This window comes from Copadichromis virginalis, linkage group LG13 (assembly GCF_057382275.1).
Source record: "Copadichromis virginalis isolate Kocher_CV1m ecotype Utaka linkage group LG13, C_Virginalis_male_GT1.1, whole genome shotgun sequence".
Classification (NCBI taxonomy): Eukaryota; Metazoa; Chordata; class Actinopteri; order Cichliformes; family Cichlidae; genus Copadichromis; species Copadichromis virginalis.
Genome location: NC_140630.1, coordinates 10,267,540 through 10,292,820, shown reverse-complemented (window position 1 = coordinate 10,292,820; position 25,281 = coordinate 10,267,540). Strand labels below are relative to the sequence as shown.

Here is a 25,281-nt window from a genome sequence, read left to right as displayed (position 1 = left end):
GGAAAAGTGTGCAGGCTCGCAAACAAGCATACAGGATGTAAACAATAGCTTTTTCTTTAAATCTGAGCGAAGAGTAGAAAACTGCACTGCCACAGCGTGCTGCCGAAAAGCTCTATGGAGTGACAACTGCATTAGAAAAGCAACAGCGACAACGCAAATGAGCATGTGGGATAAAAAAGTTTAAAAGATCATATGTTACAAAGCCTTTTAGAGTCCTGAGTTTAAGGGCAAAACAGACAAAAAGGCCAGAGTCTTTATTTTGTAGAAATACTATAAGGATTTAAAGAAAAAAAAAAAAAAAAAAAAAAAAGGGTATCCAAGATCAGTTAGTCTTCATAACATCCATGGCTCTTGTTTGGGACAATACACAATATGCAGCATATGTCTCCTTGTTAACAGGATATATATTTGTCTGAGTAAATCATGAAGTTTTCCCCACCAATAACCTTCCGATAATCAAACTTAACTAAACTGTGCAGCGATGTTTCAAAACGGCACCACGTTGTGTCGCTCCTAACTGGACACAGTGTGAAGAAAAAGACTGTGAGAAGTGCAGGCTGAAGAGAGGTCAGTTAAAGAAGAGCTCGTCTGCCTTCGCTTCTTCTTCAGACACATTTGTATACATTGCAGACTGACATTGTGTCCTAAGTGTGAGCGTGGACCTCGATTTTTTCGGATAAAACGTTTTGCTTTATGCTTTTAAACTACTGGGAGTCTTCTACAGTTGACCAACAGAACACTTGTGGGTGCTCTAAGGCACCTTGGCAGCTGCTACTGAGAAAGAAATGTTTCCCATCTTAAATCAATCCCCCCTTCACTAGAACCTAACTACGAAATGATTTAGAAACATTTTACATTATTGGTGGTGAAATACTTGTTGCTACTTCATAATTATTAAGTAAATCCACTTCATTAGTTTGCTTTAATTAAAGCATGTGAGGTTATTAAGGATGGGAGGGAGGATCTGACATCATAGAAGAAAGGCGGGGGTCTCTGTGAAGCTAAGAAAGTCTTATGGATTGACAGTGGTTCTGGATCTGTTTGTTCTTGTCTATGCAGCTGATTGTAGTTCTGGTTTAGGCTGTTTACAAACCTACAGCCTGCTGTAATAAAAAATAAAAGGCAGAGGATCCAGCAATTTGAGGCAAAGGGTAAGAATTCCCAAAATCCACCTGTTACTTTCAAGATTGTAGCAGCCACCTGTCCCAGACCAGATCTGAAACACAGCAGGCGGCAGTGGAAACATTTACCAGCCACAGATCAAATGATATCAGCGCTCAGCTCCTGGACATTTAAAACCACCAATAACTGGGAGGTCGCTCAAGACAATAAAATCCCCTCACAGACCTGCTGTACTTAAAAGTATAAGGCAGAGCATCCAGCACTTTTAATTCTTGTAGCAGTCCTCTGACATTTTTAACACAGCCATAAGCCTTAACAAACCTAAATCATACCCTTTTGGTGAGGATCAACACCACTGATAAATAAAGCACTGGTATAGTTTGGATGTGGCTGGTAAACACATGAAGGAATTTGGCAGGTAAAATAATGAAAACATATTCGATGTGAAAAAGTTAAAATCTCAGATTGATGAGAGCGATGACCACAGGTTTCCCGTCTTTGTCAGCAATAAGAGCTCCTTTCTTCGGCAGGAAAAAAAACATTTCACTGCTCAGGATTTCTTCAAGTGTTTGGCTGACACCCGACCATGCGCGAGGATAAGTCTGACAGGACCTTTGGCTGTAGATAGATCCATCAACTGCAGCAGGTTTTCTGTTACCTGGCTGCCAATGTAACAAGTCCAGCCCAGAGTTTCTCAGCATGCCATACAGCCTCTACCTGCGGGGCTGGTGGCGAGAGTGACGAGGCAAGGAGGAGGATGGGCTGGAGGACGAAGAAGGTGAGCAGGGTGACATGGAGGCCAGGGAGGCTGTGGCGGCGGCATCCTCTGCCTCCTCCAGTTCGCCTCCGTGGAGCTCCTGGCTCACACTGGACTGTAAGGCAGCTGGGGTCAGCCACTCTTTGGGCAGGCAGCTCTGGAGGAATGGCACGCAGGAGCTGAAGTAGGCCAGGCGATTGACCCAGCGAGGGATCTCCCTGCCACACAGGATCTGAGAAGAAAGACAAGAAGGGAACGTTTTAATAAGTTCAGTACACAAGAAGTGACTCCTTAAAGCAAATGTATATTCTTTTTATGCTAGTCGTCAAAATTAAGGGAAAAAGTAATCACTCGTGTTTAGTGCCCCTCATTTACATGTTTTGTTATGGTTTGCAGGTTTGTGGTACGTAATGAACTATATTCACACAAAAACAGCGCAGACCCCTTTCTGCAACGTCATCAAGCCATGCAATACAGCCACAAAGGCAAATGATACAAAGTACAATAAAATTAAATCAAAGAAGTCATTTCAGAGACAAAAGCTCTATCCACCTACTATTGAAGTCTTTTTATTGTTAGGGACAGAATAAAGTTTGCTTAAAGGGAGGTGGAAGGGAACTACAATGACTCCTCTCAGACAGAAGATGAACTGAGGATCTGCACAAAGACCCAGTACATGACAAACGAGGGTTAAACTGATCTGCGAGTCATGCAACCCTACTATTTTTATATCTAAGACTACAAATAACTGACCATAACTGGTGTATTTTAATTAGTAGTCAATACCACTGGTCCCTAACCTTTTTTGCGCAAAGGACCGGTTTATGTCTGACAATATTTTCATGGACGGGCCTTTAAGGTGTTGCGGATAAACACAAAATAAAACCAGTACCGGTACCAAAAAAAGATTTATTCATAACAACATGAAAAGACCCAGGGAAATCAAGTTAAAGATAACACCGATAAAAAAAATTAACCTATTATCCCGAAAACCATACATTTCACACCCGCTCAACTCTTGCAGCCCACTACCGGTCCATGGCCCGGGGGTTGGGGATCGCTGGGCAATACAATACCAATACAAATCATTAGTTACTAGACTGACAGAAAAATCAAAGGTTTACTTAAATTCAACTTATGTATGAAGCCCCAGTTCAAAACAAAATCGGACTCGAATAGCTTTACATTATAGAAGAAAGAATGAACCGAAGTCCTTTTAACAGGAAAATACCTTGAGAGGGAAGTATGGGAGCTTCTGCCACTGAAAAACACATTTTTGCCATCCTTAAGTCAAAATTTCAGGATGTTATCCAGAACATTTAGATCATCTTAAAATTTGAGTTAAGTATCTAAAAATGTCAACTTATAAACTTAAACGTCTGGTAAAATAACTGGAAATTGAAAAGAATAAGTTGAAATTGCAAGTCAAGTCAAACTTTTGACTGGTAGGATTATGTAGGGCTTTTGTTTCAGCGGTGGAAATAAGCTTCCACGGGGAAGAGAGTGAGGGACACGAGGAGAGAGAAAAGAGCTAACAAATAAAAAGTTGCAAAGTTTACTTCCACATATTATATTATAGTATTTTCTGAATTTCCATATCACCAGTGAGTTGTGTCATTAGGCAAGTGAAGTGCTAGAGCTTATATAAAATAACTGACTATGCCAACACTTAGGGAGATAAAGAGCAGTAATAAGTATTAAATTATATTCAATAAGTCACTTTGTCACTTCCTGGTTAGTTTGTTCTCCATAAGAGAACTTGTCAGTGTTGTGAGAATGCTGTGGAGGAAATTAATCTCAAACAATGACTGCATAACCAGAAATTACATCCTGCCTGTGTCTTGAACTTCCAGGAAACTGAATCAGATTTCCTGACTTTCTATGCCATAAATAAATCTGTAATATGACTCTGTGCTAGTGATTTCTCAACCTACTGTAACAGTTAGTTCACGAGTACGTCTAGTTGGACCTTTTTCGGTCTGTGGTTGACATTTCTCTCTCACAATCTTCCTTAACAACTAACATGCTTGCACAGGCAGACACAGTCTATGTTATGGCTAATTATGATTACTCAGTGCTATTAGAGGCTGTTACAGCATAATGGGAAAAGTGGCTTCCAAGAAACTCAAAGTGTTTTCCTAGTAAAAGGGCTTAATTATGCTTTGATCAGAACATTTATTGAAGCTGCTGACGAGCTGCTTTTACAGACGTGTAAGGAGACAGAGACAGTGGGTTTGCTTTTATCTACAAAAAAATTCTTACAAAGTGGCTGATTTTTGCTGATGATACTAGATTGCATAGGTTGTTTAGGCTCCAGCGATGAGGTTCTTCCATTTCTTCAGAGACTCAGCAAGAACTGCTCCTTGCAGAAGAAGAGGAGGTGGCCTACATTCACCAAAATCCTTAAATATCATCTCTTTAGTGTTTGGCTGACATGTGGCTGATATATAATAAACTGTAGCAATTCACACTACTATTATGAAATATTCCTTTGCAATAATAAAGTAAGCCTTCAGATCAACAATAGGCAATATTCATCCAATATAAAACGGTTGAAATGGGTTGGAAACATCAGCAACAGAAACATTTTTCTATGCCATGTATTTGACACTATGTGTATGTATGTGCACCACAAGCACTGCTGCTACTCTTTCCCAGCCGAGCAGCTCATCCGTACAGATTGTTAGCACAATTTTATTTGACGAAGAAAGCCTCAATGAAAATAAATATTCTTTCATTTTATCCAGTTTAGATGTTGACTGAGAGACTGATGCTACTAGTCTGTTTGGGATTTTAGATGATAAAGCAGTTTTATGTACACTGAAAGTCTGTGTAGATATTCCTTGTTTCCTCATTTACAATTAATTCCTATACAGTGGTCCTCGCTGTTTTGCAGATTTTTGTGTGCAATATTGCACGTTTGTTGTTTTTTTAAACAGCGCATTGTGTTCTGCATCCTGATTAGCTGTAGATCACTGTCAATCAATCTCGCCCCGTGCCTTCTGTACAGTACAGAAGGCCTTCAGCTTGTCAAATTTACATAAATCTTCGATCGCTAGCAGCGTGACTCTGAAGCGCTGTACTGTATGTTTGTAAGTTTTCTCCCCAACAAACACAACAATGTCGACAAAACGTTTTGCACCGTCAAAGACACCCGCGGGAGCCTTTGGTTTCATTCTGTAATACTGAACTTATTTTTCTATGTAGGTTTGAACTTTTAGAGTGTTTAAACAAGAGAGAAAAGTGTGAACATATTCATGCCTGTGTGAGAAAAATGTATAAAGTGTGTAGTGAGGGGTTTTACAGCCTTAAAACATCTATAATAATTGTAAAAAATAAAGTTGGCTACTTTGCGGATTTCACCTATCACGGGTTATTTTTAGGACGCGATAAACAAGGGACCACTGTACTCCTATATTTATTTTTATATTTTTGTATTCAATGCACTTATCTCTCTGTCACAAGAGCTAGACCTCCAATGTGTCAAAAAAGGTGATCCTTCAACCTGATCTTTTATTTTCAGGTAGAGGATGAAGTTACAGGATGGGACATCTTACAAACAAATAAATAAATAAATATAAAAAAATAAATGATGAACATGCCTCTGGTTTGGCTTCATCTTTGCCCTTGGACATTCATCATTATTTAATTGGAACCAGTTGGTTGCAGCTTAGTTTTCAAAAGCCTGAGACAGTCAGTTTTACACTCTGTGCAAGTTTAGCATCTGTGGTGAAATCGCATGCATGCTAAAGGATGGGATTTCTACAGATGACCTAAAAAGAGCAGAAGTGCTCCCTGTGGTCCGCTGGTTCACGAGAAATCGATTTTAAATGAGAAATAAGTCAGGCATGACTGTAACTTTGAAATTCACGTTTAATGATTCTTATCATACATTAGGTCACCGTGTTTCGAGTAACAACCTTTCTTTGAAACAAACAGTCTTCCAATTGGCTAGAGCCCCACATTGTGGCCAACATTTTATAAAACAGAGGCAAGTAAAGGTTTATAGATCTAGTTTTCTGTCAGACTACTAGGACTACAATATACTGAAAGGTTATTAGGAATTTCTACTGATCTACTGTTAGAGTTCAGTGGTCTGCAGGGAGTACAGTATTGATTTTTCAAAAAGAAATCTGACATCTAAGTCGTACACATCAAACATTCTTTCTGAAGATTTAATTTTTATGCTTGATCTTTCAAGCATCCTGCATTCCTGCAACAACAATCAATGTGTCCTGCCATTTTTTACTCTGTCGCTTTGAGTCAGCCTTTCAAGGTAATGCGGTTAGAGTAAGCATAAAAAAAAAAATCAAATCCTGAGATGGAAGATGGATGACTCTCAATGGTAAACCTGCATGTGTGCTTGATTTTATTTCCATGTACATGTCTGAATTTTATTGTATTGCACTGACGTGAAGTACTGTCTGCATTTAAGGTTTAGAAAATACCATGGTATGTTGTAAGGATGTGTCTTTTATTATTTGTCTGTGTTTCTACGCGTGTGTGTGTGTGTGTGTGTGTGTGTGCGTGTGTGTGTTTGCCAGCTGGCTCTGCATGTCTGGGCTCGTATCAGTGTCCTAATCCCCAACTCAGCATTAGATGCTAACTGGAAAACTCCCTGCTCATTAGTCACACCAGGATAAGCTGATTGAAACAACGTGCACGCACGCACGCACGCTGTTCTTACACAGCACCTTCTTCCTGTATTTACTGTTGTTGCTCCCGCCCCACACACACACACACACACACACACACACACACACACACACACACACATCTGGCCAACGAGCGAACAGTCTCACATGGTTTTTTGAGTGATGCATTTTGGTTCGCTTGGCGTTTACTTGAATGTTTCTCTGTCTGAAAACAAACCAAATAATGGGGAAAGCTACAAGTTTACAAACTCATCAACTGATTTCAACCACAGTAAACAAACTATAGGTGCGAAATCACCGTAAGACTTGGCCTTTAAACTCAGCGCAGCTCAGAGTAATGTCCAATGAAATGATGTGTGTTTTTTAACCCACCTCCGACAGTGCTGAGGAGAAGTGGTTGCAGTTCTTGTGCATGAGGTGGTAGGCGTTGCCTTTGTACTCCTTCCCCATCTCTTCCACGATCCGCTCCACATCCTCTTCTGTGAAGTCTGTGCTTCCTAGGACAATAGCTTCTCTGCAGAGACAAACAGGCAGAAGGTACTGATGTTACTGAAAGAGCATCTTCTGGGAAAGAAATGTTTCTAATCCAATTCTACGTTTTACCATTTTCATTTACTGATATATTCTTTACTGTTTCTGTCAGTGAGTCTGGCTGAGGGCGACTATTTCACTTCGTGTTGGAAAAAGCTGTCTGACAGCAGATAAAATAGTGAAAAATGTTCAACACTGTGTGCATTTAAAACACACTGATTTTTTAAACATTCTATCCGGTACAACCATGTTGCACATTTTTTGAAGAAAACGTTGACATATTTTGTGATTTGCCTTCAGCCAAAAAATAAGTAGTTAACTTTGAGAACATTTTAAAGGTGATCTGAGTTTTTGGCTTTAACATCAAATGAAATTAAAATGAAATTATTATGATTTTAGTATGAGAGAGTGCTTTATTCACTGGGATAGGCCTCAGCTTTGTGGATAATAAGCAGGCATTTGTCACAGATGATCCATATTTGGTTTAGTGGCCTGCTTGGAGACAGTTACTGTGTGTGCATGTGTGTGACAGGCGGAGTCTGTCTAAAGCCACAGGGCAAATCAACTAGAGCAGAAGTAATACTCAGCAGAGTAGGTCTGAGTAGACAAGCACACAAACATACTGAACTGATTTGCTGAAATCAGTTGTCGTGTTTTGTACATTTGGATTCCACATTCCTAAAGAGCATCATGTTGATCTTTTGCAGGATGGAAAAAAAACAAAAACAAATCAGAAACACTACACATTTTGCTGCAGTCCACTACAAAAACAGCTTTTAAAAGACAGCTGGTAATATGGTAAAAAGCTGCACTGGTTTGCAGTGTATTTGCAAAACTCAAATTATTAGACTATACTTGAAAAGTACATCAACAATTATGAATTTTATTTAATTTTATTACAGCCAAACACTGTGTTCAAGCCTAAACGCAATTTAGCCTGGTGAGTTAAATAAAATATTATTGCCCCCCCCCTCAGATGTCATTAAAGTATAAATGATCCATAAAGAAAAATGTCCAACTTTCCAGCAGTAATTTTTTTTTTTTTTTCTTGAGTGACCATAAAAGGAACTGCAGCCTGCAGTTTGTTAGTGTTACTTTTTCAGCTTCAGCTCGTTCCTCAAAATAAAGTAAAGGAGAAAACTTGCAGTTTCAGTTCAAGATAAATTGAGCTTTTTTCAAATCTCAATCTTCTGTTTTATTCAGTCTTTGACCAAGACCATAGGCCATGAACTGTTACAAAAAGGCATTAAAATGTTTGACACATCATGTACAGGAGCTCGCTTTACTGTAGGAGAAATACCAAAATTCATTAAACAGCTCAACTAACAGCTGACCAACTGATCAAATGGGTATAAAGAACATGCACATGAAGCTCTAACTTATCTAGGGAACAAATCAGTGCTTTCTAACTTGGCCGATGGCTGATTGACCAAAACAGTCACTATACACGCGTACTGTATGCGCTACCCAGAACCTACCAGCATCTCCACCTAAACCAAACTACTATCAGTAGTCAAAAGACATTTGACACATTGTCTGACTTTCCAAACTGATCACTCTGCTCTACACATAATCTTATTGGGGAAGAATGACCTGAACAATCGGGCATCTAATGAGCAGAATGGACTGAACTGATATTGTCCTTGCACAGCAAACAACCTAAAAGGCTGTTAATGGTTATTAAAACCTACACCAAGTAAGTAATGTTAAGTGACTTCTAATAGCTGTTTAGATAGGTGCCTGCATCATGCCTTTGGGGCAGAACCTGGCACTCTTAACTAGAAAATGTTCTAGCATAAACTTCAAAGTGGTCTCAGTTGTGCCTTGAAGTTCAGCCCCATAGGAACAAAGGATGGCTGTGTTTGTCTTTGTTGTTGTGGGTTGCTGGAACATCTTGCAGCACAGATTTTCTATTTTTCCATGTTTAGAACCATTTCTACAGATTCCCAATAACTTCCCCTCCCTTGTGTGCCAGCTGGCAACCCTTGCAGTTACTCATTTTTCCAAAGATCCTGTGTTGCTTCAACCTACTGAGGTAACTGCGCAGATAAGGGTGGACCCAGATAGATTTATGATACATTCCTCATTGCCATTATTTTACTACCCAGCCCTTGGCGCGTGAACGACTGTCCTCTCGTCACTACTGAGTTTAATAGCTAATAGACTAACAAACTTTTGAGCGGTAACCTGACTGACTCGCCATTTGATTAACATTCTACATTAAACAGGCCAACTCTTTCACCGTAAAAACTCCATCAAGCATGTTGCGAGCTGCCTAGGCTGTTGCGAAAGATATTTAGCAAAACAGAACACATGCATATCTGTACTTGTATGTCTCATATAAACACCAATTATCCCACACTTACTTGAACTTAAAGGTCTCGCCAAGCTCAGTTGCATCACCTGGTGTAATCTCAAAGATCCCTGAGAATGGGTACGGGTGTCCGCCATAGGCAAACTCTAAACACACAAGAACAAATTTGAGCTGCTGATGTAACAAAAGCCATTAGCAGATAACATACAGTTTTATATATACACTATATATAAGTATGTTTAGACATGCCCGGAATGGAAAACAGTGGTGTGTGTATATATCCTGAGCTATAAAAAAAGCATCCTCTCTGTAACACTATCCTTAGGCAAATGACTTGATGTAGGCGGAGTCTTATTTCTGGGCAACCTTACCTCTTCCATAGATCTCAATCCCTGAGTGAAAGACTCCGATGCCCAGAGAGCTGGTGAACTCATTGATCCAGTACTGAAGGCAGAAGGAGAAACACAGAATAACACGTTTGTTAAATTACAGTAAAATAATAATGCATGTTTTCTACACCTATTGATTTAATATATTTAAATTTTTAGTCTACAAAATGTCAACAAAAACAATCCATCACAACTTCCCAACAGGAAAGCTTTTCTTGTTAAACTGTTCAAAATGTAAACATATCATAGTAAAGTGAAAGAAAAAGCAACAAGAATCAAATTAAAATATGTGATAAAACAATGTAATATCAAATTTATATGGATATTCTTCAGGAAGAAGACAAAACCTCCCCCTCACTGAGGTAGAAAGAAGGAATGAGGAGTATGCACAGACAGCTCCAGGGCATCTCTAAATCCTTGCTGTTACAGACAGACAGTGAATCATTGCATAACTACAAGTGATAGTTCAATTTTTTTGACCTCTGAAAGACGGGAAATTCCTTCAAAATGTAGCCCCCACTGCAATAAACCCACAAACGGCAGCTGAAAAGGCAATATGTTTGACATCCTGCAGCTATGCAAACCTTATTACTGAATTGTCATTGTCCTATTGTACCTTGGCATTTATCCAGTCTTCATATCAGAATAATCAAATTCAGCTACAGAACACATTTACAGACTTTTCTGTGGGAATTTATGACCACAGTGCAGATGTTATCCCTGATGCTTACACAAGATTTCTTTGCATGCAGACAATGACAGTCAAGCTGCACAGAAATAAATCAATAACTGCTGCACTAATCTTTGAAACTGCTATCCATCTTTTCTGTAGTATGTCTGCTAAACATTGTGTCTACAAGGTGATTGGGCAGACTGTTGCTAGGCAGAATTTTCACTCAAAAATATTATTTTATCACAAAAGATGGAGCAGAGAAGAGTGTTGGTGAAGCATCTCAGGAAGCTGAATAATAATCTCTAAATCTAATATTTGTTCATACCTCAAACATCTTCCTACTGCTTCACTGTGCCACGTCATCAGTTAATTGATTATTGTCTTGGACCTGATCAATTTTAAAGTTTGATGCTGTTGACGTTTCTTCAAACCAAATCAAGTGCTGATCAGCATGATTAAAACATGCCAAATTTACCAAGAGCAGTTCCTTTCTGCCAGTGCACTGTAACAAAGGTGACAGATTTCTTACCATGCAAATCTGAGACAATTTTTTTTGTAGACAAAGTCTACAAAAAATATACACCTACATAGTCCTGTGAAAAACTAATTCTGATTCTTTTTTTCAGCCATTATGTTGCAGATTTGCTGTTGTGTTTGGGATCGTTGTCCTGTTGTAGGGCCGCCACAAACGATTATTTTGATAGTCGACTAGTCACAGATTATTTTTGCGACTAGTCGACTAATCAGATCATGCATCAATTGGACGTACAACGTACAGCTTATTGCACCAGCATGCATCTGCTCTTGTATAACTATCATTAGCTTACAGCCTTAAGTGTTTAAGGTATGTGCTAACTAAAAAAAAAAAGACAAGATGATAGTTTATTAAATTTTAATGAAATTTGCAGATTGTTTCGGTGAAGTTTAAGAAACTCAGCCATCTGCTCCTTGCTATCTAAAATATAACAGCACACCGGAGTATATTCTCCAGCAAAATAATTTCCCCTAGGGATCAATAAAGTATTCTGATTCTGATCTCACACTTCTGATGATCAGTTGTCTGCTTGACGTTTATTCAGCTGTGTAAAAACTATAACTTTAATCTCAGCCAAACCGATTTACTCAGGAACAAATAAAATACTGAAAAAAGCCAAACAATAATATTTTAAGTTATTTAAGTGACTTATATATCATGTTTAACCTGAGTAGCGAAAGACGGCGGTGGGTTTGCCGGGAGTCCGGTGTTCTCACCGGCTCTAGTGAGCCTTGAACCCGGGCTAGATATTGAGCTGGTGCGTAACAGACATATCCGAAAACGTCGGAGCGCTTTTGAAAATATGTGGTGTCTTGATAAACTGAGCAGATATTTGAGGTTTACACAGCTACATTCTCGCCTGAAAATATGTTAAACGTTTATTTTGTGACCCAGAAAGAATAATAAGAGTAATATTAAAACTAACTAGCTGCCGCCATTGTTGGAAACTTAGCTGGGCCGCGCTATGAATTCTGGGACACAGCTTCTTCTTCGGGGTTTAAGGGCAGCTGGCATCCTTGTACATGCAGTGCTGTCATCTACTGTTTCAGTCCGTTATTACACGCTTAAATCCTGCTACTTATTCCTGCGTGTTTTGGATGTTACAAAGCTTCAAACGACGCATCGACTATTAAATTGGTAGTCGACGATTTTGATAGTCGACGTAATCGTGACTAGTCAACTAATCGTGGCAGCCCTATCCTGTTGCATGACTTAGTTTTGGCTGAGCTTTAGCTGCTGGACAAATGGGCTCACATTTGATTCTAGAATACTTTGGTATACAGAGGAATTTGTGGTCAACTCGCTGATTCCCAGATCTTACAGCTGCCAAATAAGCCCAAATAATCACCCCTGTGACACCATGCTTGGCAGCTTGCTCCTGGTAACACTTCCAAAAAAGCCATACATGTCTTTTTTCTAACTGTACTGCCATGACCTTTAACAGTTAACTGAGGCCTGCAGAGTCTGAGATGTAGCACTTGGAGTTTTTACAGTTTCTTTGAGCTCTGTGTTATGCTGACCATTTAAAGACATTAATTCTGACATTAGGAATCTGTTTAAATTGATTTTAAGTATTATTTGGATTTGTATATTATATTAGAGCTTTCCATCTTACATATTTGAGGCATTAAATGTGTTTAACCAGAGTGACAATAAACAACTTAATTACTTGAAAATGAGCCCTTTCCCTGGCGGGGCCCCCTTTCCCTGGCGGGTCGCGGAGTATGGGGGTGCCTACTGGGGTCAGCGGGGGAGCTGGCCCCAGGGAGGGGTCACTTGCCCCTCCCTTCCTTCCCTCCCCATCTCCAGCTGCCTCCCTCTTCCCGCTCCACCACAACCACCCACACATGCAGGGCCTTGGAGTAGGGGTATGTCACCAGGGTGCAGAGGAGGCTACCCCCCCCTCTGTCCCCTTCTGTCTGCCTCTGCCTCAATTTTATCCCACAACTTAGACATTCACATTACTCACACTCTCATTACACATACATATAGGATCTTGGGGGTGGGCACGATACACGGAGTCCAAAGTACCATCAGGGTATACACCCCACCCCTGGCATCGTTGCCCACCTCTCAATTTTAAATACACGTAGACATTGAGGGCTAGCAGGAGGGACCATGCGCTTACCTGCTGCTCTCTGGCAGGTAGCTCCAAGCCCTCCTGGGTTTTAAATGCACCTTAGAACACACATGCATCAACACTACAATGAGCGGGTGGAGGGAGGTTTGGAGTCTTCTCTCACCCCCATTCTCTGCGACCTGCTGGAGCAGGGGGGCTAGGACTAGGAGGAGGAGTTGGCCGTCCGACTGCGGTCTGGAGTGTGGGGCCTTCCTCCTGCTGCGGAGTCGGGGCGGTCTGCCTCCCCCCACCGCAGGGAAAAGGGAAACCACCTGGGTCTGGGTGCAGTTCCCCCCTCCAGGGGCAAGGGCACCTAGACCCGGTTTGTAGAGTATGCTTGGGGAGTGTGATTGTGTGTACAACGTCTCTTTATGTCTGTCTCCACGTTGGTTGAGTGTGGAGTAAGTGCATATGAGAGCATGAGGGTGGGAATGGATGTTGTATCTGTGTGTGCCTGTATGTCTGTGTCTATATGTCAGGTTGGGTGTCAGGCGCCACCTCTCTGGGGACATCTCAGGCCCTCCAAGGTTTGGAGGCCTATCTCCCCCTACCACCACTTCCCCTGCCAGTGGCGGACTCCCTCAGACATCGGTGCGTTGGTGGTTCTTTGTGTCCGGGGATGGGCATCCAGGTACACACCGGCTCACTCCTTGGCGGCCGCTTATCGGGGCCTGGAGCCTGGGGCTCGCTCGGGCCACTTCGGAGGTCACTCAGGCGCAGCTGGCTGCCGGCGGAGCTCACGGGCGCGTCACTGCAACTCCCCCTGGCTTCTGCTCCGCGGCTGCTGAGTGAGCCCTCATCTGGGACTCTCCTCAGCTCTTTCCGGGACAGTGGCGCAGCTGCCCCTCTGGTGGTCTTCCTTGGTCTCTTGTGTTCTGGGGGCCTCTGGATGTCTGGAGTTTTGATCTCCTCCATACCTGCTTCATGCCCTGGAGGACGGGGCTGTGGCCCCCCCACACCCTCTAGCAGATTATTACATGAAGGAACCTTTTAAAAAACAAGCGCGTCCATGCTCACAGGTGTACACACGGGTGATCACACCCACAAACTACACCCTTTTTGGCTCCTACCTCAAAGCACACTGTGTTCTGTTGATCTTATGTGCTGCACAATAATGTTTAACATTTAGTATTTACTGTCATATTCCCATATATCATTGTGATGTTGTTTATTCTATTACTCTTGTTCTCTTCTGCTTGCTTTCTTTTTTCTTTCTCAGCAGGTGATCCAGGTGATCGATATGCATTTTTTTTTTTCTCTGCCCGTTCTGTTGGTTTTTGTCTTTTGCCCTTCTCCCCCGTCCCTCTTCTCAGCTGTTTCTCTTTCCCTCTTTCTTTCTCCCCTTCTTTCCCCCAGTCAAGTCTGTCCCGTATTCAGTAAGTGAAAATAAAATAAACAATAAAAGGTGAATCAAATGGACCATTACGGCAAGGCTGGGATGGTCAGTTTGGTAAAGTAAATCCGTTGGGCATCTTTCTTTGCCTTTAGACAACAATTCTGATGGCAAAAGAGCCAAACAGGACAGGCCAAAAAAAAAAAAAAAGAAAGAAAAAAAAGAATCTGTTTAAATTGATTTTAAGTATTATTTGGATTTGTATATTATATTAGAGCTTTCCATCTTACATATTTGAGGCATTAAATGTGTTTAACCAGAGTGACAATAAACAACTTAATTACTTGAAAATGACATATTTTATTAGTGTGTACACACAGAGGCTTTCCTTCTTGACATAAAAACAGCTTCCAATGCAAACTACAGTTATCAGGTATCACAGAAGACAGCTTGCTATTTAAAACAGTTATCACATTTCCCGTCTGTCATTATGCAAATACATTATGTAGCTGCTTAAAGTCACTTGTGGCAGAGCTGCTGGTCTCCGCCACATCTGCAATGCAAAATATAACCTCTGTGGAATGTAAGAGTTTAAACACCAACTGATCACAAAGGCTTTGCGGATGCTACCTGCTGGATGCCCTTCCAAATGCAATGCTCCCTGTTTTTCCAGTCTTGGGAATGGAAAAAAAGAACTAGGAGTAAACTGGATGTATTCTTCAACTCTACTAGAATATCTAAAACAGTTACAGTGCACCTTAAACGCTTTATCCACTATCTGATGTGCTTCTTTCAATTTTTCCTTATTTGAATTCAGATGGTTGGGGCTGCGTGTTCACAGCCAGAGCTCTGTGATTGAGATGACCATACTAGGATATCCTCTCACTGACATCATACCGAGCCAAGAGCATCCAAATGCATGAAACCAAGCTGAAACCTAAGCTTTAGGCTTATAGGATAACTTGCACAGAGCCAGCCATGTTAAATATGCACACCCACCATTGTAACAGTATATGCGGGAAAAAATATACAGTGGAACCCCGACTTATGAATACCCCATTTAACGAAAAATTCAAGTTACGAAGGCACTTAACGGCAATATTTCTGCTCGTGTTATGGCAAAATGCCCGCGTAACGAAATTCGCTGGCTCTGATTGGCTGAGCCCAGAATGCCTACAATGCCCATAATGCCTTCCGAATCCTGTGACAACCCCCTTGGCTTTCGTACTTGCGCTTCGCTGTTCCACTTGGACGTATTGTAGTTGTAGTTAGCAATTAGCCTATCATTCACTCAAAAGGCGCAATGGGTGCTTCGACTTACGAAAGACCCTTTGGAACGAATTAATTTTGTAAGTTGGGTTCCACTGTACACACACACACACACACACACACACACACACACAATTTTACACCCTTAAACTTTATTGAGGGAACTGACTTTAAAACAGAATCTGCATTCTGATCAAATACAACATTTACTGAGGCTTTGGCACAACTTTTGTTTTTTCAAACCCACATTTCAAACTTGTCATGCTGCTGGGTTTCTGTTTCCTGAACTATATATGGGGCAAATGTTGCACAAAGAAAGCCACAGCATGCGTGTCAGTAGTTTTGTTTGAAGAAGCAAAAATGCCACTGCATATCCCCATTTTATCAGAGTCAAGCTACAGCTTGTGCATTTAGAGCTTGTAGACGTATCTCTCACTATAGAGACCTTTTTGATTTTGTTAAAGGTCAGTAATAAAGGACCAACATTGAGTCCAAAAACTAACACAATAAAGCATCTCATATTTCCATTTCCTAACATTACTTCTGGTAGGGTTTTTCCCACCAAAGAGTTTCTCACATCAGCTGATCTCCTACGGATATGAAATCATGTCTGTATCAGTTCTGAAGTGGTTTCTTTGAGCCCAGGAACAGCAGCCATCTGTGTGTGCACCAGCTGGTTCTCACTGACTAAGAAGCCTTGGCTGCTGGCTCCTTTTTAAAACATTATCTACATTTCTGTTACAGTAATGGTGACAGAAGCCAGTCTAGAAAACGTGAACACACATCAGCATTTGAGCTGCTAAAAATAAACAGACACCCCCCCAAAAAAACTTCCTTAACTGACTTTATATAAGGCGAAACATAAATAGCAGGTTGGTGAACTAACACCCAATGGCAGCGTAGTATGTGCCAATATGTCCTTGTAGAACGTGTGTAGGAGTTATGTTAAGAAAACTAATCTGCATCGAAATGCAAAATGACTGTCTCCCACTCCGTTAACAGGAGTAACAAAGACAAATAGTCTGTTACGCTGCTACTCCTCACCCCTGTCGGTGGTGAAATAAGACTCTTATCTCAGACCTCATTACTTCAAAGCTTGTTAAAAGCTGTGTGCTGTAGAGAACAGGCTGAGCGTTTATGAATGAATTAAAAGATAATGAAAGGAACAGGAGACAGAGAGGTGGATGAATGCTTGCTGTAGTTTGCTCTGTAGTTTTCTTCTGTTTTTAAGTTAAGATGTACACCGCTGATTTGAAAGTGTAGCGGAAACAAGCTGACTGAAACTAAGCTCAAAACAGAAATCGATGGAAGGAAGCTACTACCAGCCACAAGATGGGTTCTGGTGAATTTTACCTTCATCTGCAACAATAGTTTGCTCTAGTTTTACCCACAAAGTTATCTTAAATCTCCCATGCAAAGTGTGTTACATTTTTATTTATTTTTTTAAACACTCAGCAAGTTTACACTGAACTAGGCAATTGAATAACAAAAAAATTATAATAATAAGATCACTGCTGATTCGAGTTACTGATTCCTGTGAGCTCTTTGTACTGCTGTCTGTTGATCTGATTAACACAAATGAGCAATTTTGACATTCCCATAACCTGTGGTGCAGCATTAAGACATTTGCCTTACACACAAAGGATTTCAGAGTTCAGATATTGTTTCCATTACTGATAGCTTTAGATTGCATTGTATTAGTTTTTATGTTTGTATATAATAAAGTGAATACTGAGTGAGTGAATCAAATGTGAGGAACTTGTATTAAGAGACTGTTTATTATGGAAATAAAATCTCCAGTTTTATATCAGCTGTTAGCTCTAATTAAAAAGACTGAGAAGTACAGTAAATTAGGTCTGGTTCCAAACTCGGACTGTCTACAATTACATAATAAAACAGAGGTGAAAGCTGCCATCATTGCAATGTTTAATGAATGATAACCATGACCACACACCCAAGCTATAGTACTATTTTAATTGGTTTAGATTTCTTCCATTAGAAATGCTGCACTATATTCCACTAGCAGAGATTTATGTGGCTGTAGCAACACAGTACACTCCCAACTTCTTTTGTTTTGCGCCACGTTACCTTGTAAACTAGGTGGCAAAAAAGAAAAGGAGGAATCATGACTGCTGCATGTCCCTAATTGATCCACACAAAGACACTGCAGCCAACACATAGCCTGCTCGGCTGAGTATCAGGCTCCATTACACAGTTAAACCTAATATCCTAACATGTCCTCTTACACGCTCTGAGACAAAGAAACCCGTGGTGCTGGCTGGCAGGCAGACAGGTGGTGTGCAGATAATGCTGTCTCATTAGAGCAGTGCACTAAACCACTCAGAGCTGTCCAGGAAATCCACTTAGCTGAGATGTGAGCAGGACTGTGGGGAGGACCTGACAGAATGGGAATTGGGAAAAAGCAGTGGTTTGGGGCTGAGGGGGCGCCTGTAATCATGTCTGTACATACACTCTTGACAGTCACGTGACATTATCGATCCTCAATGGGGACTTGTTATCAATCTTTTTGAGTAGATGCTCAGTTGTGCTCCAAGAAGAACAACAGAGCAGGCAGACTCACACACACTGCATAAATGGTGATGCTCTTGAGATTGAGGTAAGGATCCTGAGTTGTTACCCAACTGTCTTGACCTCGGCAATCATCTGATCTTTGCTGTTTTCTCACCTTCTTTTACATTAAATGTTAGCCCTAAGCTTACACCTCCCAATAAAACAGGCCCTATTGAGACCATCAAATAAACTGCATGACAAAACAGCCTCCTTATTCACTTCTATGAGAACATAATCGCAGGAAATTAGAGCTGTTTGCTCAAGTGGATGACTAAGAAGAAACAACCTATAAATTAGGAAACTGGTTTAAAGTGACAAATTAATCAAAGTCATCTAAATATTTCCTGATTTACAACTGCTGTTCAGACTTTTTTTTTTTAATCTGATACCACTTTGGGGGTTTAAAAACTTTAAAAAAAATGAAACTGTTTTGTTGTCCCACTGACATTTTAATGTTGTTAAGGTTTAATGAATGCAGACATTATTCCTGAGGTGACGTATAACATTTTCTGAGAAGCCTTTAGAATTTCTACAGTTGTAAAGTGGCCTCACAAGTAGGGATGGGTACCGGTATCCAGTGCCATGATGGCACCGGGTCTGACATAAACGGTAGTAACCAGACCGAAAAGCAGCGCAGATTTCAGTGCTTTATTTCGGTGCTTTTTTTCCCTGAGATGTCATACACTTTGGATTCCAGCCAATCATTTTAACTTTGCAAGCGTAGTAGGCGGGCCCAGGTACGTACGTTCTTTTAGAGCAGAGCTACAGATTAAAAACGCCCAAGGCGAAGCGGTCAAAGTCTGGCTGTATTTCACAGCAAAAGATGCAAACTCAGCAGCCTGCAACAAGTGCTTTAAGCTGATACTGTGCAAAGGAGGTAACTCCTCAAATCTGATGAAACACCTGGCGACGCTTAGCGTTTTTTTAAAAGCCGAGAAATTCACCGTATTTGATAGCTTGCTGCAAGACCTCACATCGAGCACATCTACTGCGGGTGTGGTGCCTGTTATCGGTCTTTGAGTTAGCAACATCCCCCCCAAAACCCGAAGAGTAGAGTCCTGGCCCCTAGCCCTGCCAGTGTAGCAGAAATGATGACTGATGATGATGGCAGCAACAGCCGTTCTTCTCTGGGTCAGTAGCTTAATGTTGTTCGTGTGTAATTTACGCTGAATAGGCTAACCACATTATTAAATTAACGCATGTAAGGTGAACTAGCAAACACCATCGTAGTTACATGCAGCTGTCTTCTTGTTTGATGGCAGATACTCCCTCCACCCTGGCCAAAAAGGCTAAAATGACCAGAGAAAAAGTGGGAAACAGCTAAACATGAGAGGTTTTTGGACAAAGTTGGTGTTTTTTTCCCCCTCATTGATTAAGCACTGCTTCCAGCCAAGAGTGATACCATAAATTCCCCTATAGCTGCAGAAAAGGCTAACATTGTTATCTTTTTAGAAAAAAAAAAAAAAAAAAAAAAAAAAAAAAAAAAAAAAAAAAAAAACACAACAGCTAAACATGAGGGGTTTTTGGACAAAGTTTGTGTTTTCCATTCTTTAAGCACCGGTTCGAGCACCGTTTAAGCACTGGCACCATTTCTGGTATCGAATAAAACCTAAATGATACCCATCCCTACTCACAAGAGCAAAACAACAGAGCCATCTCTTCTGTCCTTAAAGTGTTTTGACTTTTTTTTTGGTCCTTAAAGAATATTTTGGATGGTAAAATATTCCAACTGGAATTTGGGAACATCAGAAAAAAACAATACAACATGAGTCCAAGTTAGTAAAAGAAGCATGTCCTCATCTATCAGTGCTCTGTTATTCTCCAGTTTCCTTAAATCCAAGATTATATTTTGTAAGCTAAAACTTATAGAAATAGCCTCATAGAAATCAAATTTTAATTTTTTTATTTAACTAAAATATTAACATTTTATTCCAGCTCAAAGAGAGTTATTGTGGAAATACAATGGACTGGTATGTGATGAGTCAATCCGCTGTTCGATCCACTCACTTCAGTTCATGTTGTTCTCTTTTTACTTAATGCAACATCAGTGGCAGACAAGCTAGCATATAATGGAGGGGAAAAAGCTCCACAGATAACTTCTACTTGTATCTTTCCAATGTGGACTGGTACTTGGTACTGGTAAAGATTCATGGCTAAAATATGCATAGAACACAAATAAAAGAAAACCCTGTTACTGGGCCACCAGTAACAGTGACTCAATCTATAAACTGATGATCCCCCACCAAGTGACTCAACCAGCCTCCAAGCAAATCAGTCAAACAACACTCACTGGAATTGATCTACGGTGCAGTAGAGCAAAATTGATGTTTTTTCCTTGAATGCAAAACACATTTACACAGAACTTCCATACAAGTGAAGTATTATGCACAGTTTTAGGCAGGTGTGAAAAAAATGGTGGTAGACAAAGAATGGTTCCAGAAATATAATAATATTTTTTTTTAAATCAATATTTGGTGTTACTACCAGCATCGATTCCTATAGGTACACTTGCACAAAGTCAGGGATTTTGTAGGATCATAGTCAGAGGTATGATCAACCAATTATACCAAACAGGTGCTAATGATCATCAATGTCGCACGCAGGTTGAAACAGTCATTAACTGAAACAGAAGCAGCTGTGTCTGAGGCTTAAAACTGGGTGAGGAACAGCCTCTGCTACGAAGGTGAGGTGAAAGAGTTTCATTTCATGGCAAGAGTGAGCACATCAACAAGCACAAGGTAATTTACTGCATCAGTAAGGTCTCTCCCAGACAAAGATTTCAAAGCAGACTGGGGTTTCAAGATGTTCTGTTCAAGCTCTTTTGAAGAAGCACAAAGAAACTGGCAACACTGAGGATCATAGACGCAGTGGTTGGTGCAGCAGATGAAAGAACATCAAGCTTGTTACCTTTCAAAATTAGATGTCGTCCAGTAGTGCCATCAGCTCAGAGCTGGCAGAAACCAGTGGGACCCAAGTACACTCAGCTATTGTCCGGAGAAGACTAGCCAGAAGTGGTCTTCATGGAAGAGCTACAACCAAAAAGCGATACCTCCGACGTGGAAACGAGGCCAAGCGACTCAAGTATACACAAAAACATAGAAATTGGGGTACAGAAAAATGGCAGCAGGTGCTCTGGACTGATGAGTCAAAATTTGAAATATTTGGCAGTAGCACAAGGCAGTTTGTTCATCGAAGGGCTGGAAAGCGGTACCATAATGGTTGTGTGCAGGAAACAGTGAAGCATGGTGGAGGTTCCTTGAATGTTTGAGGCTGCATTCCTGCAAATGGAGTTGGAGATTCAGTCAGGATTAATGGTGTTCTCAATGCTGAGAAATATAGAAAGATACTCATCCATTATGCAATACCATCAGAGAGGCATACGATTGGGCCCAAATTTATTCTGCAGCAGGACAACGACCCCAAATATACAGCCAAAGTCATTAAGAACTAGCTTTCACGTAAAGAAGAACAAGTAGTACTGGAAGTCAAGTGTGTCTGAGATTACATGAAGAGACAAAAGGATGTGAGGAAGCCTACGTCCACAGAAGATCTGTGGTTAGTTCTCCAAGATGTTTGGAACAACCTACCAGACGAGTTCCTTCAAAAACTGTGTGCAAGTGTGCCTAGAAGAATTGATGCCTTTTTGAAGGCAAAGGGTGGTCACACTAAATATTGATTTGATTCAGATTTCTCTTTTGTTTATTCACTCCATTTTGTTGCTTGATGAAAATAAATGATTAGCACTTCTGTTTTTGAAAGCATTCTTTGTTTACAGCATTTTTTCACACCTGCCAAAAACTTTTGCACAGTACTGTATACTTACACTCAAACCGAGGTGCAAAACCATTAGTTCTGCTGTACTGTTATTATCATCGTGGGGGTCAATGCATGTACAAAGCAAAACTGATTTTTAGTTAGGTCAACTGTCAAAAGTGAAGGAAAGGAAGCCAATTAACAACCAGCAGACAGCAAAATGTACCCACCAGTTAGTGATCATGCCACTAGCAGGTCACCCCTCCTACAGTACTTAGGTCTGAACTGGCTGATTAAAAGAAAGAGGAAGCCTTTAAAAAGTGCTGGAATGAAGGACTGGACTCCTGCCACAGTGAATGTTTGCCGCGGCACCAGTTTCCACACAAACATCGCAAATATGCATGGTTCAGAGCGGATCGTTAGGCAGAAGCAAAAAACACAGTTTCTTCTGTATGGAAAATATGTCCTTCCGTCTCTACTGTCGATTCTCAAATATACTCTAAAGATCTTACACATGTGTCTTTTAGATGTGTATGAGTAGCTTCTTAAAGCAACGGTCCCTGCAGCTATTCACATGAATGGAAGCAAGACAGAAATAAAAGCTCTTCAGACTTTACAGAGAATGCAAGTCATGTGGAAAGCAAGAGAAAGTGAAAGAAAGTAATGAAGAGAACAGGAAGAGAGAAAAAGGGGAATAAAGAATAAGAAACTAAGGAAGAAAGGAATGAATACATACCAATGTATATAATTTGTAATCGTGCAACACACTACTCTTTCTACTGACTCTCAAAGGTCTGTTTAATGACTCTCTGGCTTTCAGTGTTAATCCATTTCAACCCATGTGACCCCAAACCTCTGCAGATATATTGACCAGCAGCTGCAGAGGGACATCAATAAATAGAACAAAAGCAGGACCAAGAAGAAAAGAATCGAGTCCTAAAAAAGGCCATTTATATTTTACCAGGGAGTAACATGTTCAAGTAAGGAAGACCGTCATGATTTACGATGCACAGGTCACAAAGCCAAGTGTACATACAAAGGATGTTGTGGTTTTCCAGCCAGGAGTTCATGCACACTGTCCCAGAGCACTACCCCGATCTGTTTTATAACCTCAAGCAAGACCCACTTTAAATGTAATCTTCAGCCATATTAATCAATGATTCATCAATACATCAATTTCCAGAACCCATCCCCACTGACTCATCCCAGCATGGTGACAACATAGTGACTCAAATTACTGAACCTCAGACTAATGCTATAACAAAGAGTCGATAGCACGTTCTATGCAGTAGAAATTACCATGCGACTTTCACATCTGCTTTTGGTTTGGTGTTTAGAGTGAACTGAAATCCTTAAAATGCAAAACTAGGCTTAGTTAAATAGTGACTTCCTGTAAAGCCTAAACTTTTACTAGTTTTTTTTGCTTTGTTTTTTGTCTGTAGTCCACAGTGGACCAGTTTTCTGGCAGTCCTATCATGGAAGATACATAAAAGATAGCCAGAACAAACGGAGATTTAATATATGGACTAGCAAATCAGCTGTGGGTTCCAAGTTGCTTAATTTTCGTTCTTGATTCTTTTCACACTGCTTTTCCTGTCGCCATTTGCAAACCGGCTTATTTTGTTTGCACTGAACAGACACCAAAACAATGTTGGATCTAATACAAATAGACAAAAACCTTTCGAAAAGGATCATACGACAATAAAGCGTACATGAATTGGTTCAACCGCTTGCAACCCTGACTCACTGTGTTTTGCAAGAAAACAACTGAGGGGGAATAAGCAAACTAATTACTAAAGATGGAACTGCATTAAACGGCAATTGCTTTGGTGTTGTGTGAGTATGCCGAATTGAAGAGTGGTTCGTAATTACGCGAAAATGCTTTTGAGTGTTTTTCTTCCATTATTGTACAAGTGCTGATAACCAACGAGGAATTAAAATCGCATTTTTATAACGCGCTTCAGCGTTGTGTCCTGGATAAATAATACTCCTCTCAAACATACTTCTTAGATCAAGTGATAACAAATAAGCAAGAAAACGTTCACGTTTCCGCTTCTACTTACCATATCATAGACATTTAGGATAATCGGCTCGTTTGCCATCACTGGGCATCAGGATTTTCTTCCCCTAGCGTCCCTTCTTCTCTTCCTTCGGTGCGAGAGCCAAACTCTCGCTCTCCTCCTCTTATTATTATTATTGCTGGCTCTTTCTCGAAAGATGTTCACCTTGGTAATTCAACTTCGCAACTCGGTGTAAAAATGTTAGAGTTCCGATGATGTTTTCACCGTCCAACATCTGACTGATTTTGTCCCCCGACAGAGCAGCAGCAGAGGCGGACAGATGAATCTATCGGTTACCAAAACTGACTTGCTAAACCCGGTCGGCTACCGAGGTCGCCGCGAAAAAACACTGACTTTACAGGGAGAATTTTCTCTTCCAGAAGACGCCGCGCCGCGGAAAAAAGTCAAATTCATTTTCCCAAACAAACTGCTTAGTTAAATAACATAATGTAGGTACATGAAAATGAAATTCCCTGTGTAAAAAACGACTTGCTACTCCCTTATTAGCCCCGGCTAACGGTAGCAATGGAGCTGCAGGCAGGATGCGACTGCTGGGAGAAATTGGACGATGTTGAGGAGTAGACCGATGAGCCCATCACTCTATTAAGCTCCCTTAGCGCACTGAGCATTATGGGTGATGTAGTTCATAAGGAAAACGAGCGCCCAACCAAACTACACTGCTAATAAATAAATAAATAAATAAATAAATAAATAAGTAAAGGGAACACTTAAACAACACAATGTAACTCCAAGTCATGCGCACTTCTGTGAAATCAAACTATCCACTTAGGAAGCAACACTGACTGACAATCAATTTCACTTGCTGTTGTGAAAATGAAATAGACAACTGGTGGAAATTATGGGCAATTAGCGAGACATCCCCAATAAAGGAAGGGTTTTTCATTTGGTGACCACAGATCTCAATACCTATGCTTTCTGGATGATTTTTTGGTCACTTTTGAATGCTGGCAGTGATTTAGAATAGAATAGAATAGAATAGAATAATCCTTTAATTGTCACACAAGGGGAAATTTGGTTGTAACAGCAGCCAAAAAGACACATATACAAACAAACAGGACACAGGACACAGAACAGAAACATACACAAGTTTTCTTACATATTTAGATTAAGGACCGTGGTTACTATATACAGAGAGTACTGTACAGTTATTAAATTAAATAAAAATAACTACAGATAAGA

General features: G+C 40.6%; 1 protein-coding gene across 1 annotated transcript; it reads right to left on the bottom strand.

The window, feature by feature from the left end:
- Positions 1 to 335: 335 nt before the first annotated feature.
- On the bottom strand, positions 336 to 24,637 carry desi2 (desumoylating isopeptidase 2). The gene is made up of 5 exons (XM_085477191.1): positions 24,085 to 24,637; positions 9,751 to 9,823; positions 9,432 to 9,525; positions 6,907 to 7,048; positions 336 to 2,111 (listed from the first exon to the last, which is right to left on the bottom strand). Exons 1-5 carry the CDS (start codon positions 24,121 to 24,123, stop codon positions 1,836 to 1,838), a joined length of 624 nt encoding a protein of 207 aa, XP_085333317.1. The 5' UTR covers positions 24,124 to 24,637; the 3' UTR covers positions 336 to 1,835.
- Positions 24,638 to 25,281: the final 644 nt, after the last annotated feature.

Coding starts and splice junctions, on each gene's coding strand:
- desi2 (XM_085477191.1), bottom strand. CDS start 24,123: ATGGCAAACGAGCCGATTATCCTAAATGTCTATGATATG. Junction 9,824..24,084: donor TCCTAAATGTCTATGATATG/GTAAGTAGAAGC, acceptor TTCTGCCTTCAG/TACTGGATCAATGAGTTCAC. Junction 2,112..6,906: donor TCTCCTCAGCACTGTCGGAG/GTGGGTTAAAAA, acceptor CTTTCTTCTCAG/ATCCTGTGTGGCAGGGAGAT.